An 11,511-nucleotide genomic window follows, 5' to 3' on the forward strand; every position below is an offset into this window, starting at 1 on the left:
CTATCTCCTGTGACTCCTGCATTGCAGGTGGATTCCTTACCACTGAGCCACCTAGGAAGCCCCAAGTCACCTTGGTAGCAGTGTTAAATAGTTTAACTTGAGATGGAAAATCAGTCAAAGCAAGTGAAATAAAGTGAAATGTTCAGAGGGAATTGTTACAATCTACTGCATAAAGAAAGGCAATGCCAAAGAATGCTCCAACTACCACACAATTGCACTCATCTTACGTGCTAGGGGCTTCCTTGGTGGCTCAGAGGTTAAAGCATCTGCCTCCAATGCGGAAGACCCGGGTTCGATCCCTGGGTCGGGAAGATCCCCTGGAGAAGGAAATGGTAAACCATTCCAGTATTCTTGCCTGGAGAATCCCATGGACAGAGAAGCCTGGTAGGCTACAGTCTATGGGGTCTCAGAGAGTCAGACACGACTGAGTGACTTCATCTTCACCTTCACCTTCACATGCTAGTAAAGTAATTGCTCAAAATTCTTCAAGCCAGGCTTCAGCAATATGTGAACTGTGAACTTCCAGATGATCAAGCTGGTTTTAGAAAAGGCAGAGGAATCAGAGATCAAATTGCCAACATCCACTTGATCATCATAAAAGCAAGAGAGTTCCAGAAAAACATCTATTTCTCTTTATTGACTATCCCAAAGCCTTTGACTATGTGAATCACAATAAACTGTGGAAAATTCTGAAAGAGATGGGAATATCAGACCACCCGACCTGCCTCTTGAGAAACGTGTATGCAGGTCAAGAAGCAACAGTTAGAGCTGGACATGGAACAACAGACTGGTTCCAAATGGGAAAAGGAGTACGTCAAGACTGTATATTGTCACCCTGCTTATTTAACTTGATGCAGAGTAGATCATGAGAAATGCTGGGCTGGAGGAAGCACAAGCTGGAATCAAGATTGCTGGGAGAAATATCAATAACCTCTGATATGCAGATGACACCATCCTTATGGCAGAAAGTGAAGAAGAGCTAAAGAGCCTCTTGATGAAAGTGAAAGAGGAGAGTGAAAAAGTTGGCTTAAAGCTCAACATTCAGAAAACAAAGATCATGGCATCTGGTCCCATCACTTCATGGCAAATAGATGGGGAAACAGTGGCTGACTTTATTTTTTGGGGCTCCAAAATCACCGCAGATGGTGATTGCAGCCATGAAATTAAAAGACGCTTACTCCTTGGAAGGAAAGTTATGACCAACCTAGATAGCATATTCAAAAGCAGAGACATTACTTTGCCAACAAAGGTCTGTCTAGTCAAGGCTGTTGGAGAAGACTCTTGAGAGTCCCTTGGACTGCAAGGAGATCCAACCAGTCCATCCTAAAGGATATTGGTCCTGGGTGTTCATTGGAAGGACTGATATTGAAGCTGAAACTCGAATACTTTGGCCACCTGCTGCGAAGAACTGACTCATTTGAAAAGACCCTGATATGGGAAATATTGAGGGCAGGAGGAGAAGGGGATGACAGAGGATGAGATGGTTGGATGGCATCACTGACTCAATGGACATGAATTTGGGTAAACTCTGGGAGTTGGTGATGGACAGGGAGGCCTAACCTGCAGCGGTTCATAGAGTCGCAAAGAGTTGGACATGAATGAGTAACTGAACTGACTGACTGACTGCGTAATTAGTATTTACTTGTGTCCCTCCAAAATTCATACATTGAAACCTATTCCCCAATATGATGGTATTTAATGTTAATTAGGTTATGAGGGTGGAGCCCTCATGAATTGTATCAGTGCCCTGTAAAAGAGACCCCAGAGAGCTCCCTTTCCCCCTCTGCCCAGTCAAGACACAGCAAAAAAGATGACTGTTTATGAACTAGGAAGCAGGCTTTCACCAGACACCAAATCTCTAGCATCTTGGTCTTGAATTCCCCAGCCTCCAGGACTATGAGAAAACAATGTTTGTTGCTTAAGCTCGCCAGTCTTTGGTATTCTGTTATAGTAGCCCAAACACATTAAGATATGCTTTTATCTACAAAAAGAAGAAAAAAGATGCAAGGTGGCCAAGATGGCAGAGTAAGAAGACCATGAGCACCTCTTCTCCCACAAGCACACCAAAATTACAGCTATTTACTGAGCAGCTATCTAAGATAATGACCTGAAGATTAGCAGGAAAGATTTTCCACAACTAAATATATAAAGAAGGAAACAGTGAGACAAGAAGGAGGGGTAGAGATGTGATATTGTCAAAATCCATACCTCTGGAGAGGTGACCCACAAAAGGGAAGATAATCACAATTGGAGAAGTTCTTGCCTAAAAGCCAGGAGTCCAAGCACCACTTCAGGCTTCCCAGCCTGGAGGTTCTGCACAGGGAAGACAGGCTCCCAGAACGTCTGGCTTTGAAAGCCAGCAGGGCTTGCATGTTGGAGAGGGCTGTAGGAAACAGAGACTCTACTTTGAAAGGGCACATGCTAAATCTCACATGATCTGAGTCCCCATGCAGAGACAATAATTTGAAAGGAGCCCCTCAGATCCATTTGTGGATCTTGGAGAACCTCCCAGAGAGACAGGACTCCATCTGGGAGCACAGAGGCTGGCAGCAGCCATTCGTAGAAGCTTGTTCTACCATAAGAAGACCAGTGCTGGCAAGTGCCACGTGGGGGTTCTCCCTCTAGTCCATTAGCACCAGAGGTTTACCCAACCACCAGTCTCAGGTCCCCCAACAGCCAGTGGCCTAGTTACCCCCACCAGTGGGCTGGCAGCAACCCAGGGATGACAGTAGTTACACCAGACCTGGCCCCATCCAGCCCCACCCAGTTGGAGCCAGCAGCCAACATATGAAGTAGAGCCAGGCAGCCACCTGGCTAAGGGAACAGTCTTACTTACCTACAAGTTCCCTCAATAGCCAGTCCTTCCACAGCAGAAGGACTCACACAGCCCACATAGGGGGCATCCCTAGAACACATAGCTTAGATGGCCGGGGGGTAGCATGCTGTTAGGCACTTAGTGCATGTGGATAGTCCTATGTAGTATTACTTCTCCAATACTTGGAAGCATAACCAATGTACCTAATACATAGAAATAAATACAGAGAATTAGGCAGAAGAGGAGAAAGAAGAATATATTCCAAAAAAGGAACAAGACAAAGCCCCAGAAGAAGAACTAAGGAAAGTGGAGATAAGCAATCTAACAGATAGGGTTCAAGGCAATGGTCACTGTCATTTAATCACTAAGTCATGTCCAACTCTTTGTGACCCCATGGACTGCAGCATGCCATGCTTCCCCGTCCTTCACCATCTCCCAGAGTTTGCTCAAACTCATGTCCATTGAGTCAGCAATGCCATCCAACCATCTCATCCTCTGTCACCCTCTTCTCCTCCTGTCCTCAATCTTTCCCGGCATCAGGGTCTTTTCATATCAGATGGCCAACGTATTGGAGCTTCAGCATCAGTCTTTCTGATGAAAATTCAAGGTTGATTTATTTGAGGATGGACTGGTTTGATCTCCTTGCAGTCCAAGAGACTCTCAAGAGTCTTCTCTAACACCACAGTTAAAAAGCATCAGTTTTTAGGCCCTCAGACTTCTTAATGGCCCAACTCTCACATCCATACATGACTACTAGAAGTGCCATAGCTTTGACTAGATGGACATTTGTCAACAAAGTGATGTCTTTGCTTTTTAATACACAGTCTGGATTTGTCATACTTTTCTTCCCAGGAGCAAGCGTCTTTTAGTTATGTGGTTGCAGTCATCATCGACAGTGACTTTGGAGCCCAAGAAAATAAAGTTTGTCACTATTTCCTTTTTCCCCATCTATTGGCCATAAAGCGATGGGACTGGATGCCACGATCTTAGTTTTTTGAATGTTGAGTCTTAAGCCAACTTTTTCACTTTCCTCTTTCACCTTCATCAAGAGGTTCTTTAGTTCTTCTTTGCTTTATGCCATTAGGGTGGTATCATCTGAATATCTGAGGTTGTTGATATTTCTTCCAGGAATCTTAAAGATGATCAATGAAATTAAAAAAAGAATAGATGAACATGGTGAGATGCTTATGAGTTAGAAAATATAAAGACGAGAAAAAAGAATACAAAACAGATCTCAAGAGTACAAAAACTGAAATAAAAATACACTAGAAGGAATCTATAGATCAATAGATTAGATAATACAAGAAAGTGGAAATTACCAAGGTAAACAGAAAAAAAAAGAAAAAGAATTTTTTAAAATGTGGATGAGTTAAGAGGCTTCTGGGACAACTTAACGTTCACATTATAGGGGTCCCAGAAGGCAAAGAGAGAGAGAAAGAGTCGAGAACTTATTTAAAAAAATAATTTCTGAAAACTTCTTTTACCTGGGGAAGTAAACAGATATCTAGATCCAGGAAGTACAGAGACACTATACAAAGACACATTATAATTAAAGTGACAAGAATAAAAGATAATGAGAGAATGCAAAAAGCGATGAGAGGGCTTCCCTGGTGGTTCAGTTGTTAAGAATCCACCTTGCAATGCAAGGGACACCAGTTCGATCCCTGGTCTGGGAAGACCCCACATGCCTCAGAGCGACTAAGCCAGTGCTCCACAACTGCTGAGCCTGTGCGCCAGAGCCCATGCTCTGCAATAAGAGAAGCCACCTCAACAAGAGCCCTGTGTACCGCAGTGAACAGTAGCCTCCCTCAGTGAAACCAGAGAAAGCCTGCGTGCGGCCATGAAGAACCACTTACAGTCAACAATCATAAAATAAATAAATCTTGTTTTAAAAATCAGGAAGAGAAAAGCAGCTAGTTATGTATATAAGACTAGCAGCTGATTAGTCAGCAGGAGCTTTGCAGACCAAAAGGAAGTAACATGACATATTCAAAGTTCTGAAAGAGAAAACTACAACCAAGAGTACTATATTCAACAAGTCTACCATTCAGATTTGAAGGAGAGACAAAGAATTTCACAGACAAGCAAAAGCTAAAAGACTAAAATGGCTTTCAAGAACTGATAAAGGGACTTCTCTAAGCAGAAAAGACCATAACTGGAAAAATGAAAATGACAAAAGGAAAAATCTTGTTGGTAAAGGCAAACATAAAGTAAAAAAAAAATATGTAAAATGGGCAGCTAGTGACACCTGTCATTAAGCACAGGAAGCTCAGCTCAGTGTTCTGTAACACCTAGATGGGCGAGAGGGAGGTGGGGGGGAGGGAGGCCCAAGAGGGAGAGGATATATACATATATATATGTATATGTATATATATATATATATACACACATATGTATATATATATGTAGCTGATACACTTCATTGTACAGCAGAGGCTAACACAATATTGTAATGCAATTCTACTCCAATAAAAATAATAAAATCACCAGACATAAAGCTGGTAGAAAGAGTAAAAGAAAAAGCAATAGAATCATCTATAGTCACAATAGGTAGTTCAGGGATGCACAAAATACAAGGATGTAAAATATGATGCAAAAAATTAAATGTATCACATATGATATTACACATGTTTCAATGCCATTCTCCCAAATCATCCCACCCTCACCCTCTCCCACAGAGTCCAAAAGACTGTTCTATACATCAGTGTCTCTTTTGCTGTCTCGTATACAAGGTTATTGTTACAATCTTTCTAAATTCCATATATATGTGTTAGTATACTGTACTGGTGTTTTTCCTTCTGGCTTACTTCACTCTGTATAATAGGCTCCAGTTTCATCCACCTCATTAGAACTGATTCAAATGTATACTTTTTAATGGCTGAGTAATACTCCATTGTGTATATGTACCACAGCTTTCTTATCCATTCATCTGCTGATGGACATCTAGGTTGCTTCCATGTCCTGGCTATTATAGCCAGTCCAGGTTCGATGCACGATACTGGATGCTTGGGGCTGGTGCACTGGGACGACCCAGAGGGATGGTATGGGGAGGGAGGAGGGAGGAGGGTTCAGGATGGGGAACACATGTATACCTGTGGTGGATTCATTTTGATATATGGCAAAACCAATACAATATTGTAAATTAAAAAAAAATAAAACTAAATTAAATTAAAAAAAATTAAATGTAGTTGGAGGGAGTAAGAATGCAGGGTTGTTAGACTGTATTCAAACCTAAGAGATCATCAACTTAATCATAATGTGTAAACGAACTGTAGTCCATTCCCCAGGGTCCAGTTGTGGTGACAAGACATAAAATCCCTCAATCTTTTGTTCAGAGAACAAGAATATTAAAGTGTTTCTGGTGTTCTTGAAATAACATGGAATCCAGAAACAAGAGACTTCAGTTAACTCACTCAAGCTCCAGTTTGGTTTGTTATAGACTCTGAAAAACATTTTCCCCAATGTCAACTGAGAAAGCAAAAAGCTCTGTGAATCACCAAGTTCCTAAAAGTTGGTTTGTGGTTATTATCCATTATACCTCTGGGGTGAACTTTCCTATTTCCTGCTGTCAACAGACAGTTCTTCCCTCAAGGGAACCAAAGACAATGAAGGAATTATTTCCCATTTGTCTCTAGCCTGGAACTAGCAGTGGGGTTTCCCCTCCCATCCCCAATCTGGTCCTCTCCATTATTCATAAATTTAAAAGCCACTCCCATTGCTCAGGGGATATAAGAAAATGTGTGTCAGCACGTTTATCTTATTTGGTTTTGAACTCTGAATTCTTCCCTTTGCAAGGCTTCTTCGATATCCTTAGAGCCTCCACTGTCTCAGTGTACAGTTTGTCTTCTAGAGAGAAATGGAAGAACATTCCCATGCCTTGTAGCTGAAGGTATATGTGCTAACCACCTAAGAGGCAAGAGTAGGAGCAGAATTTACTCAATACTGTGATACATGTTCAGAGAAGGCAATGGCACCCCACTCCAGTACTCTTGCCTGGAAAATCCCATGGACGGAGGAGCCTGGTAGGCTGCAGTCCATGGGCTCGCTAAGAGTCGGACACGACTGAGCGACTTCACTTTCACTTTCATGCACTGGAGAAGGAAATGGCAACCCACTCCAGTATTTTTGCCTGGAGAATCCCAGGGACAGAGGAGCCTGGTGGGCTGCCGTCTATGGGGTCGCACAGAGTCGGACACGACTGACGCGACTTAGCAGCAGCAGCAGTGATACATGTTTGTGTGTGTGTCTCCAATATGTATTATTGATCCCTCTTGTAGTTCTACCACTTTTCTCACCAGCATATAACAGACAGTTCCATGTAGAATAATCTATCTCAAACTGATCCTCTAGCCAATCTTTGAGAGGGTAGGGAAAACTGTATCTCTTCTTACTTATCTTTCTTCCTCATTGTTGTCTTTTTGGCTTTTCCTCTAAATTTTATCCTAAATCTGTGATGATCTTCATTTCTGCTGTTATGATTCAGGTGTAAGTAGGTATTCTTTTGTACCTGAACTACTGCAATAACCTCCTGTTAAAATTTTTGCTAACACTCTTGCCTTGCTGTTAATGTAATCTGTTCTCTATCCAGTAGCCAGCATACAACTTAGAATTTTTCATTACCTCCTTTACTTAAATATTTTCATCGGTGTCTATTGCTCTGAGAATAGAATCAAAGCTTTCAATTACAGCAGAAAAGGTCTTAAATAAGCTGACTCCTAGATAATTCTCCAACCATGTAAGTTTCCTGTGCTTACATTGCTCCTGAATTTTACCTATTCCTCAAACACCACAGTCCTGTATTATCCAACCTAACTACAAAGCCTGTTTTTATAAGCTTTATTCAACAGGATTTTTATTATCTAGAATTCACTTTAAAGAACCCGTAAGAACAGACTTCCTCACCACCTTAGCTTGTAGTTTAACAAAATCACTGCAGATGGTGACTGCAGCCATGAAATTAAAAGATGCTTACTCCTTGGAAGGAAAGTTATGACCAACCTAGATAGCATATTCAAAAGCAGAGACATAACTTTGCCAACAAAGGTCCATCTAGTCAAGGCTATGGTTTTTCCAGTGGTCATGTATGGATGTGAGAGTTGGACTGTGAAGAAAAGTGAGCGCTGAAGTATTGATGCCTTTGAACTGTGGTGTTGGAGAAGACTCTTGAGAGTCCCTTGGACTGCAAGGAGATGCAACCAGTCCACTCTAAAGGAGATCAGTCCTGGGTGTACTTTGGAAGGAATGATGCTAAAGCTGAAACTCCAGTACTTTGGCCACCTCATGCGAAGAGTTGACTCATTGGAAAAGACTCTGTTGCTGGGAGGGATTGGGGGCAGGAGGAGAAGGGGATGACAGAGGATGAGCTGGCTGGATGGCATCACCGACTCCATGGATGTGAGTCTGAGTGAACTCCGGGAGTTGGTGATGGACAGGGAGGCCTGGCGTGCTGCAGTTCATGGGGTCACAAAGAGTCGGACATGAACTGAGCAACTGAACTGAACTGAACTGATTACTATCATGAATTTATGTAGCCTCCAATAGCATTTCTAGGAATTTATCCTACAGATATATAAGCTAATGTGAGAAAGGCATTTGAACAATGTTACTAATGAGGTATCATTGGAAATAGTAAAATATTAGAAACAATCTAAATGCCCATAGACAGCTAGTTAGCACTTTTATTGTGATAAACTGATTAGTATTAGCGTAGTAATAATTAGCAACACTGAATGTGTAATTCATCTAAGGTAATAATATTAAGTAAATAGGATTTTTTAATGCAGTAAATTGGGGAATATAGAAATTGTAGAGATAACTTGAGTCAAATTGGGAGAACTGGTAGATAATGCAAACTTCAGTTAACCCCCAGCAGAAAAGATGAGTTCTGTTGTGAGATACTTTCTCAGCTCCCAAAGAGAGAGAGAGCTTTAGAATAAATGTGCTTATATAGTATACAGATTCTATTTTTCAGTCAACAGACCACCATGTTCTCTTTCTCTATTATTTCATGAGCATTCACATGAACAAATCTAATTGACATGAAGAAGAAAGAAAAATGATAATGTTAACATAGTGTTAAAAGTGTTAGAATACAACAAGGAAATATCAGTTATGAATCACTGGCATATAACTTAGGTTAGGACTGTGAAAGTTATTCAGTAAATTATATAGGCCAGATACTTAAGATGAGCTTTTTTTTTTTTTTGGCAGATCCAGGACATGATTGGAAAAAGCCAAAGCATTTACTGGTGTTTTGAAAACTTGAATAAAATGATCTGGTTAGAACTGAGAGAATAAATTTGGAATTTAAAAGGGAAACTGTTTTTTTCCTCCATGTCCCATGAAAATCTCTCTACAAAGAATGATGGCAGATTGAAAATGTTGAGGAATGGAAAGGCATTTTCTTAAGAGAAGAACTGATTATATTACATGGTGTGTCACTTGATCTTTTATGTTATTGACAAAGACTTCTGTTTTTAGTGCCTTCATTTGATCAGTTACATGTTTTCACCAAGTCTCCAAATCCCAATTTCTAGGCAATACAGAGCAGTCCATTGGTTTGTCTCATCTTGATCCAATCCAATCAAAGTATAAGCTAAAGTGTGTGAGAGGCATGTGGAAGGTTAAGAAAGGCCAACAGACCAATTGTAGAGTCTCTACTAGTATTTCTAATAACTGGTTACTGACATAGCCATGCAGGCTAATATTCTATTAATAGTCTCAGATTTCTGTTATAAACTTCTGAACTCCTCAGGTTTGAGCCTGATTTGATATAATAATAATACTAATGTTATGTGGTTTCTCCAAAAGAAATAGTGCTGGTTTCTAGGTGGACATTTTTATCCAGACCATCACTAGTCCATAGTGGAGCAAAGAGCATGAGCCATTCAGGTTAAGATTCATGTACTGACTTGTTCCAAAGTATGTTTCATTATGTGATAGTCATAATGATTTCTCATGCTTCCACATTTTTGTCTCTTTTTTTCATCTCCAGCAAAAGAGACCATGGGGAGGGAAAATCAGAGCAGCATGTCCGAGTTCCTCCTCCTGGGGCTCCCCATCCAGCCAGAGCAGAAGGGTGTGTTCTTCGCCCTGTTCCTGGGCGTGTACCTGGCCACGGTGCTGGGCAACCTGCTCATCCTCCTGGTCATCAGGCTGGACCCTCACCTTCACACCCCCATGTACTTCTTCCTCAGCCACTTGGCCTTCACTGACATCACTTTTTCATCAGTCACAACTCCAAAGATGCTCATGAATATGCAGACACAGAGTCAATCCATCTCATATGCTGGGTGCATTTCCCAGGTGTATTTTTTCTTAATGCTTGGGTGTCTTGACAGCTTTCTTCTCACCTCAATGGCCTATGACAGGTATGTGGCCATCTGTCACCCCCTCCACTACATCACAATTATGAGTCAGAGCCTGTGTTTCCTGTTAGTAATTGTGTCCTGGGTCCTGTCCTCTGCTAGTGCCATCTTACACACCCTCCTCCTGGCCCATCTCTCTTTCTGTGGAGACAATCTTCTCCCTCACTTCTTCTGTGACCTTGCCACCTTACTTAAACTGTCCACCTCAGATACCACAGTCAATGAGCTGTTTATCCTCACTGTGGGAGTGGTGGTCATTACCCTGCCATTTGCATGCATATTGGTCTCTTATGGTTGCATTGGGGCAACCATCCTTAGGGTCCCCTCCACCAAGGGACTCTACAAAGCCTTGTCTACATGTGGGTCCCACCTCTCTGTGGTGGCTCTGTACTATGGAACAATTATTGGACTGTACTTTTTTCCCTCATCTAATAACTCTAATGACAAGGATGTTATTGTGGCCATATTGTACACTCTGATCACTCCCATGCTAAATCCTTTTATCTACAGTCTGAGAAATCAGGATATGAAAGGAGCTCTGGGAAATATACTTAGTAGAGGAACATTTTCTTAAGGATAACCTTTGTTTCCCTATTAATTGAATCCCACACACACGATGTGAGTATCCTTTCCTCTCTGATTAGTTATTTCTTAGTGAGTCTCGATGTGGCCTTCTATCTTCAGTCTCTGCTTCAGCTTGGACATAGCTTTCTTCTCTGTTTAATTTTTTGCTCATTATAGAGAGGGAAAGATTTTACAAATATACCTGCACAACTACCATTTCCTTCCCCTCTCCTTTTTTCTGTGGTATTCATTGTTCCACAAACATTGAAGAAAAAATTTTGTAGTCACAACTCTCACTATTTTGGTGAAGGGGTGTGGATAATTTACAGACCTTATGTAACAAAGCATTTTTCCCTTCTCAAGATAACAAAAATATTATTTCTGGTTGGCTTGTGATTTTATTTTTAGTTTAATTCCATAATACATTTATAAGTTCTCTTTTGAGTGACCTTAATTAGAAATCTAGTATTAATTCTATCTGTAATTTCTTATCAAATTATTACTATGGACTCTGTGGGAGAGGGAGAGGGTGGGAAGATTTGGGAGAGTGACATTGAAACATGTAGAATATCATGTAAGAAACGAGTTGCCAGTCCAGGTTCGATGTGCGATACTGGATGCTTGGGGCTGGTGCACTGGGACGACCCAGAGGGATGGTGTGGGGAGGGAGGAGGGAGGAGGGTTCAGGATGGGGAACACATGTATGCCTGTGACGGATTCATTTTGATATTTGGCAAAACTAATACAATTATGTAAAGTTTAAAA

General features: G+C 41.3%; 1 protein-coding gene across 1 annotated transcript; it reads left to right on the top strand.

Moving 5' to 3' along the window:
* Positions 1-9,820: 9,820 nt before the first annotated feature.
* Positions 9,821-10,756, top strand: LOC109565626 (olfactory receptor 1J21-like). Its single transcript, XM_019969530.2, has one exon. It carries the CDS (start codon positions 9,821-9,823, stop codon positions 10,754-10,756), a length of 936 nt encoding a protein of 311 aa, XP_019825089.2.
* Positions 10,757-11,511: the final 755 nt, after the last annotated feature.

This window comes from Bos indicus, chromosome 11, assembly GCF_029378745.1.
Source record: "Bos indicus isolate NIAB-ARS_2022 breed Sahiwal x Tharparkar chromosome 11, NIAB-ARS_B.indTharparkar_mat_pri_1.0, whole genome shotgun sequence".
NCBI classification, from domain to species: Eukaryota; Metazoa; Chordata; class Mammalia; order Artiodactyla; family Bovidae; genus Bos; species Bos indicus.

Bases quoted from the DNA above. Each gene is read 5' to 3' on its own strand.
- LOC109565626 (XM_019969530.2), top strand. From the start codon at position 9,821: ATGGGGAGGGAAAATCAGAGCAGCATGTCCGAGTTCCTCCTCCTGGGG.